The 6,881-nt window shown below is 56.7% G+C and overlaps 1 protein-coding gene across 1 annotated transcript; it reads left to right on the top strand.

Moving 5' to 3' along the window:
• Positions 1–477: 477 nt before the first annotated feature.
• Positions 478–4,671, top strand: NKX3-1 (NK3 homeobox 1). Its single transcript, XM_009897817.2, has 2 exons — positions 478–799; positions 4,259–4,671. The coding sequence occupies exons 1-2, from the start codon at positions 478–480 to the stop codon at positions 4,669–4,671; spliced, it is 735 nt and encodes a 244-aa protein (XP_009896119.2).
• The last annotated feature ends 2,210 nt before the right edge of the window (positions 4,672–6,881 follow it).

Raw genomic sequence — 6,881 nt, 5'->3', positions numbered from 1 at the left:
CACAACCAGGAGCAAGCAGAGTCCCAGCTCACTGGGGCTGAGGCAGGGGGACACAGAAGTTGTCCCCTTGCAGAGCATCCTTCCAAGGCAATGCTGCTGCTGCTCCCCCCTCCTCTCCCCAAACCCTCCACCCTGGGAGGATTTTGATCCCCCCACAAGGCTGAACTCTCTTAGGCAGCTTTCTCCTCATCTCTAAAGCTCAGGAGGTGACTTAGCAGCAAGGGAGCAACAAGAGGGCAAAGAGGGAGGCTGGGGTTTGGCTGTGACCCCACGGAGCCGTGGGGAAGAGCGTCCTGAGCCAGTGGGAGAGAACCTAGCAGGCAGAAAACCCCACGGGAGCCAAGACACAACCGAAGGGCGTAGACTCCTGCCAGGGATCTCCAATCAGGCCCGGGAGGCTTGGCTGGCTGCCCTATAAGTGCAGAGCCAGGAGGTTGGGAAGCCAGCGTGCCTCCGGGCAGGGCGAGGAAGAGGAGGATGAGCGCCGGGGTGCTCCCCGTGAGGCGGCAGACAGCACCCAGCAGCACCCCAGAGGGGATGAGCCAGACCCCAGTGGCAGCCCAGAAGACCCTGCCTGTCTCCTCCAGGCCCCGGACATCCTTCCTTATCCAAGATATCCTCTGGGATGGAGTGCGGCCAGAGCGCGGCAAGAGCGGAGGCTTTGGCAGCCCGACGGACACGGAGGAGACCGCGGTGGGGGGCAGCGAGGACCCAGGAGCTGCCCCAGGGCATCCCCCCGGGAGAACTCATCCTCCAGGAGCACCCCAAGCTCGAGAGACACCCCACAAGGAGGATGCAGGTAAGGGAGTGGAAGCTGCTGGCTGGGGCAGGGATGTGTTTGGGTGAGCCAAGGGGCAGGGTCCAGACCTGGCTGCCTTGAGCACCCTGGGGCCAAACGGTCCCGGGTTAAATGCCAGGGAATATCTCTGCCCACGCAGTGGGACAGCAAGGGAAAGAGCAGCTGCCTGCAAACCTTCCACCAGGAGCTTCAAATAATCCAGAGGGCTGAACCTGCCTAAATCACCATTTAACCCCCACCCCCCAGTCGATGGATTTCTGTGACATCCTGGGAAGTAAAATTCCCCTCTGAGCAGAAAAAGTCCCCAGCAAGGACACCTCTGGGTGCCAGCTCAGAGAGCCAGCTTGTGCCCACCCTGTGTGTGGTGCCAAGCTCCTCGGTGCCCCCAGCCTGGGGATATTTAGGAAGACCCTGGGTTGAATTTGTGCTGTTGGCAGCAGGTGCTCAGCACCACTTTCATGGGGTGCTCCTGCCTGTCCCGCTGTGCTGTGCTAGCACCAATCCTGCTCCTCTGGCCCCAGCACCCCATCACTAAATACACTGCAGGCAACACCTGCAGCAGCAGGACACCAAAGAAGTCAAGCTCAGAAAGTCATTTGGCTGCCCAATGCCTCTTGCTTTGGGGCTGAAGGAGGGTGCTCAGCCCTTCCCATGCCCAAACAGTCCTGGGCTGAGCTGCAACAGCCAAAAAAGCAATTTTCAAGTCTCCAGTGGCTGGCTCTTGCTTGCTAAGAGAGCCTTTGCCAGGGGAATTTTGGCTTTGGGTCTCAATGCTATTAAAAGAAGCTCCTACATAAAAGCAAGTTGAGGAGCAGCCATCAGGCTGCTGATCATCAAAATCATTTAAAGCTGCACCAGATCCCCCAGCAAGTGGTTAGTGTAGCTCAGCCTTGCTCCAGGGACTCTCACTGGGACACCCAGGGCTTCCACAAGCTGGGAAACGAAGCCTCCTGTCTCTGTCTTGAGCAGGATGTCCACACCCAAAGAGAATACACTAAGGAATCACTAGCAGAGGGCAACAAATTGGCTGGCTTCCATCCTGAGCTGGGCAATGAACAGCCAAATGAAAAAGGAGGAGCTATCAGCCTAAATAAATGGACCTGAAGAAGTTTCAACAAGTCTAGGTGACACTTCCCAGGGAGCTCAGCACCTTCCTGGGCTGTGGTCCAGGAGTGTGGATGGTGCCACGAGGAAAAAGTCAAAGGCTGAGAAATGGGAAAATTCAGACTGGATGTCAGGAAGAAGCTCTTCCCCAGGAGGGTGGTGAGAGCCTGGCACAGCTTGCCCAGGGAGGTGGTGGAAGCCTCATCCCTGGAGGTGTTTGCAGCCAGGCTGGATGTGGCTGTGAGCAACCTGCTGTGGTGTGAGGTGTCCCTGCCCATGGCAGGGGGGTTGGAACTGGCTGAGCCTTGAGGTCCCTTCCAGCCCTGACAGCTCTGTGGTTCCATAGCTCACAGCAGATGATCTTCTGTTGCTGCTGAGGGCTAAGGTCTCTTAGTCAAAGCAGAGTTTTGTAAAGCCCCATGGCAGGGGGATTGGAACTGGCTGATCCCTGAGGTCCCTTCCAACCCTGACTCTGTGCTGCTTTGGAGCTGCAACTCCAGCCCAGGTCTGCAGGTTTAAAAACCTGCCCCAACATTTCACGGCACTGCCTTGGAGTCATGGGAAAAAAAACCCACCAAGAAAAAGGGAGGACTTCCCCACCCCCCCCAGCCCTGCTCTCTAGCTGCAGCCTGCTTCACTCTGCTCAGAGTTCCCATCTCAGAGCTATTTTTCCATAGCTTGGAGCCGGTTTTCCCTGGGGAGATCAGGGGCTTTCCCCTAGGCACAGCAGAGAGGATGTTCCAAAGATGTGCCTGGTGGTAGGAATTCTGCACTAAAAGCCTGGAGAGCTCTCCTGGCCATAATGTGAGCAACAGCAGCACCACGAGGCTCCAGCAGCCCTGCAAAAATCAGCTGCTCTGTGGTAGTTTAGCCCCTTGAATTTATGCCCTTAAGTCAACAGCTGCTTGTCTCAGCTGAGAAAGAGTGAGTTGGGGGGTGGGGGGGGGACCCCACAGCTCCCTTGTAGGGCTTCAAGGTGGTGTTCACTCCATGAAGTGAAAAGGAGAATGCTGAACACAGAGGAACAGTGAATAAATATCATGGAATGATAGAAAGGGTTGGGAGGGACCTTAAAGATCATCCAGTTGCCACCCCCCGCTCCCTGCCATGGGCAGGGACACCTCACACCAGCCCAGGGTGTGCAAGGCTCCATCCAACCTGGCTTTGGACACTTCCAGGTGTGGAGAATAATGCATGGGGATAACAATGTGTGTGACTAGCTGAGTCTGGGTGGCTATCATATGAATATCTATTGATATAGTGTGAGCATATATATAGAGAGAGAGATTGTGTGAATAGCTATGGGTGTAATAAAGAATCACAGAATCAGTAAGGTTGGAAAAAGATCTCTTAAGATCAAGCCCAACCTTCTAGCCATCACCTCCATGACCACTAATGCAGAACCACAGAATCATTTTTGGGTGGAAAAGACCTTTAAGGTCACCCACCCCAACCATTCCCTAACTTGACCAAGGCTGAGGCTAAACCATGGCCCTCAGCACCACATTGATGTGGCTCTGAGCAACCTGCTCTGGTGTGAGGAGTCCCTGCCCGTGCCAGGGGGGTTGGAACTAGATGATCCTTGAGGTCCCTTCCAACCCTGTGATCTCTGCAGCTCTAAAACAGCTCCAGAGATAGGGATTCAACCACCTCCCTGGGCAGCCTGGTCCAGGCTTTGACAACCCTTTCAGTGGGGAAGTTTCTTCTGGTGTCCAACCTAAACCTCCCATGGGGCAGCTTGAGGCTGTTTCCTCTTGCTGCTATCACTTGTTCCTTGAGAAGAGAGACCAATCCTCATCTGTGTCCAACCTCCTTTCAGAGAGCCAGAAGCTCTCCCCTCAGCCTCCTTTCCTCCAGGCTCAGCACCTTCCCTGGTCCCTCAGCTGCTCCTCACTAGTGTTCTATGAATACTTTGCTCCAGTCTCCTTTCAGAGAGCCAGGAGGTCTCCAGCCAGAAGCTCTCCCCTCAGCCTCCTTTCCTCCAGGCTCAGCACCTTCCCTGGTCCCTCAGCTGCTCCTCACCACTGGACTATGAATATTTTGCTTCAACCTCCTTTCAGAGAGCCAGAAGCTCTCCCCTCAGCCTCCTTTTGTTGAGGCTCAACACTTCCAGGTCCCTCAGCTGCTCCTCACTAGTGTTCTATGAATACTTTGCTCCAGTCTCCTTTCAGAGAGCCAGGAGGTCTCCAGCCAGAAGCTCTCCCCTCAGCCTCCTCTTCTCCAGGCTCAGCACCTTCCCAGGTCCCTCAGCTGCTCCTCACCGCTGTACTGTGACTATTTTGCTCTCTGGGAAGGGGAAACCCCAAACGATTCGGGCAAATTCCAACCGGCTAACTCCTCTTTCCCCTCCCACAGATGCCACACCGGAGTCCCAGCCGCCCGACTGCGCCGCTCCGCCGCCGCCGTCCCCTCCCGGCCCCCAGCGTCCCCCCAAGCAGCCCAAGCGCTCCCGAGCCGCCTTCTCCCACAGCCAGGTGATCGAACTGGAGAGGAAATTCAGCCGCCAGAAATACCTCTCGGCCCCCGAGCGAGCCCACCTGGCCAAGAACCTGCAGCTCACCGAGACCCAGGTGAAAATCTGGTTCCAAAACAGGAGGTACAAGACCAAAAGGAAACAGGTGGCCTCCGACATCAGCAGACTGGACCCGGGGCTGGCCGGGCAGAAGGCAGCGGAGCTGCCAGGAGCATCCCTGCTGGCGCTGCGGGGGGGTTGGCAGTACCTGCCCTGCCTCTACTACTTGAACGGCTGGAGCGCCTCGTGGTGGTGATGGCTTTTGCGGGTGGGCGCTTGTGGGCTTTTGGCCTTCGTTTGGTTTTGGGTTGTTGGTGTTTTTTTTTTTAAGCAAAACGTGGAGTTTTTGTTTGTTTCTCTTTCGAAGGCGGAGTTTTGTCACGCCGAGTCGCTCTTTGTAGTGCTACTTAGGAGAGGGAGGTCCCCGCCCGGCGGTGGGGGCAGCACCTTCTGGCCGCTGCCCGAACCTCTCCTCGCAAACAGTGAAAGAGCAGAACAATAAAATCCCCTCCAAACCCCTCCGTGCTTTAAAAGCTCTTGTAGCCGGACGTGCCTGGAAACGAGCTGATGTGACCGCTCTGGGGCTGGAAAACATCTTGCAGCTTCCTTCACAGAAGCCTGGAAGGGGTTGGGTTGGGAAGGGTCTTACAGATCAGCCGGTTCCAAGCCCCCTGCCACGGGCAGGGGCACCCAGGCCGGGCTGCTCAAAGCCCTGCCCTGCCCAGCCTGAACTTGGACACTGCCAGGGGCAACACTTGCAGGGATGTGGCATCCATCCCCCCCACCACCTGCATCCCTTGTCGTCCCCACACCCCCCACCTGCATCTCCCTTGTCGTCCCCTCCCCTCCCCTTCTCCTTCCTTAGACCTTTTCCCTATTATTTTATCCTTCTTGTGGGGGAAGCTGGGGTCAGAAAGGAAAGAGCCAGCCCTGGAGAGAGCAATTCCAGCCCTGAGGACAGCGATTGCCTCTCTCTACCCCTCCTAAATCACCTATGCTCCCCCGCCCCGAGCCTTTCCCCTTGCCGAGATCCAGCTGGAAAAGAGGAACTTTCTGCTCCTGGGCAGCCAGTTCCAGGCTTTCAGAAGCCTTTCAGTGGGGAAGTGTCTTCGAAGGCCAGCTCAGCCAGCAGCTGATGAATCCTCTCCAAATGAGGCTTAAACTAAAAATCACATCAAGAAAAGGAAACGATCAAGCTAGTTGGCATTGTGACCATTGGTGCCTCCAAGCCCTAGTGGCCCCAGAGGGGGGTTTTAGAGCCCCTTCAAGATTTCAGCCTGCTGCCAGGCAGCACTACAGCCTCTATTCAGGGCTCAGGGAAGGGGGGAGGTGGTGGTGGGGTGGGAATCGAAGCCCTTTTTGCCACAAGCACCAACAACCTGAAGTGCCTGGGGGAGCAGGCACGGGGGGGCAGGAGGCTGGGACACGGGGGAAAGAGGCTGAGACCAGGGGGAAGGTGGCTAGGACATGGAGGAAAGTGGCTGGGACACGGGGAAAAGAGGCTGGGATGTGGGGGAAGGAGGCTGGGACAGGGGGGAAGGTGGCTGAGATGGGGGGGGAAAGAAGCTGGGACGGGGGGAAGGAGGCTGCCCCAGCTGGGCTGGAGCTGTGCCAGCTTTGCCCCCACCCAAACCCCTCCCTCTGCCCTTCCACAGCCCAGATGCCAAACCAGCAAGCCTGGGGAACAGGGACAATAGCTCACTGACAGATGAGTTTTGCATATCCGGGTGTGAGGCTGCTGGAACCTTCCCATCCTAAGCTCTTTACAGCAGCTCCAAGAGCTCAGCTTGCCCAGCACCTTGCAAAGCACCAAGCTCCCAGTTTGGCCCTGGAGCCAGCCTCACTCCCAGCAGGGAGGCATCAGGGATCTCCAGCACTGTGGTGAGATAAATATCTCCAGCAGCAGAATGGCAAAGATTTGGTGCTTGGGTTGGGGCTTTTTTGGGTGCCTAATCATAACTCCAAACTTCAGAGCCACTGAGGATCCACCTGGGTGGCCTGCCCTGGGTGACCCTGCTCTGGCAGGGGGGTTGGACTCTGGATGATCTCTGGAGGTCCCTTCCAACTCCCAGCACAGGAGAAAACGTGGATGTAAAGGAGAGTTCCAAGAGAGAAAAGATGGAATCAGAGAATGGTTTGGGTGGGAAGGGACCTCCAAAGCTCATCCAGTCCAGCCCCCCTGCAGCCAGCCCAGCCCCCCTGCAGCCAGCAGGGACCTCCCCAGCAAGAGCAGGTGGCTCAGAGCCCCATCAAGCCTGACCTTGAATATCTCCAGGGATGAAGCTTCCACCACCTCCCTGGGCAGCCTGTGCCAGTGTTCCACCAGCCTCCTGGTGCAGAACTTCTTCCTCACATCCAATCTAAATCTGCTCTGCTCTAGTTTGAAGCCATTGCCCCTGCTCCTGTCCCTGCAGCCCTTTGCAAACAGTCCCTCTCCAGCCTTCCTGGAGCCCATTCAGGTACTGG

This window comes from Dryobates pubescens, chromosome 31 (genome assembly GCF_014839835.1).
Source record: "Dryobates pubescens isolate bDryPub1 chromosome 31, bDryPub1.pri, whole genome shotgun sequence".
Lineage (NCBI taxonomy): Eukaryota > Metazoa > Chordata > Aves > Piciformes > Picidae > Dryobates > Dryobates pubescens.
Note: the sequence above shows the minus strand (reverse complement) of the source record. Positions and strands in the feature narration are given on the sequence as shown.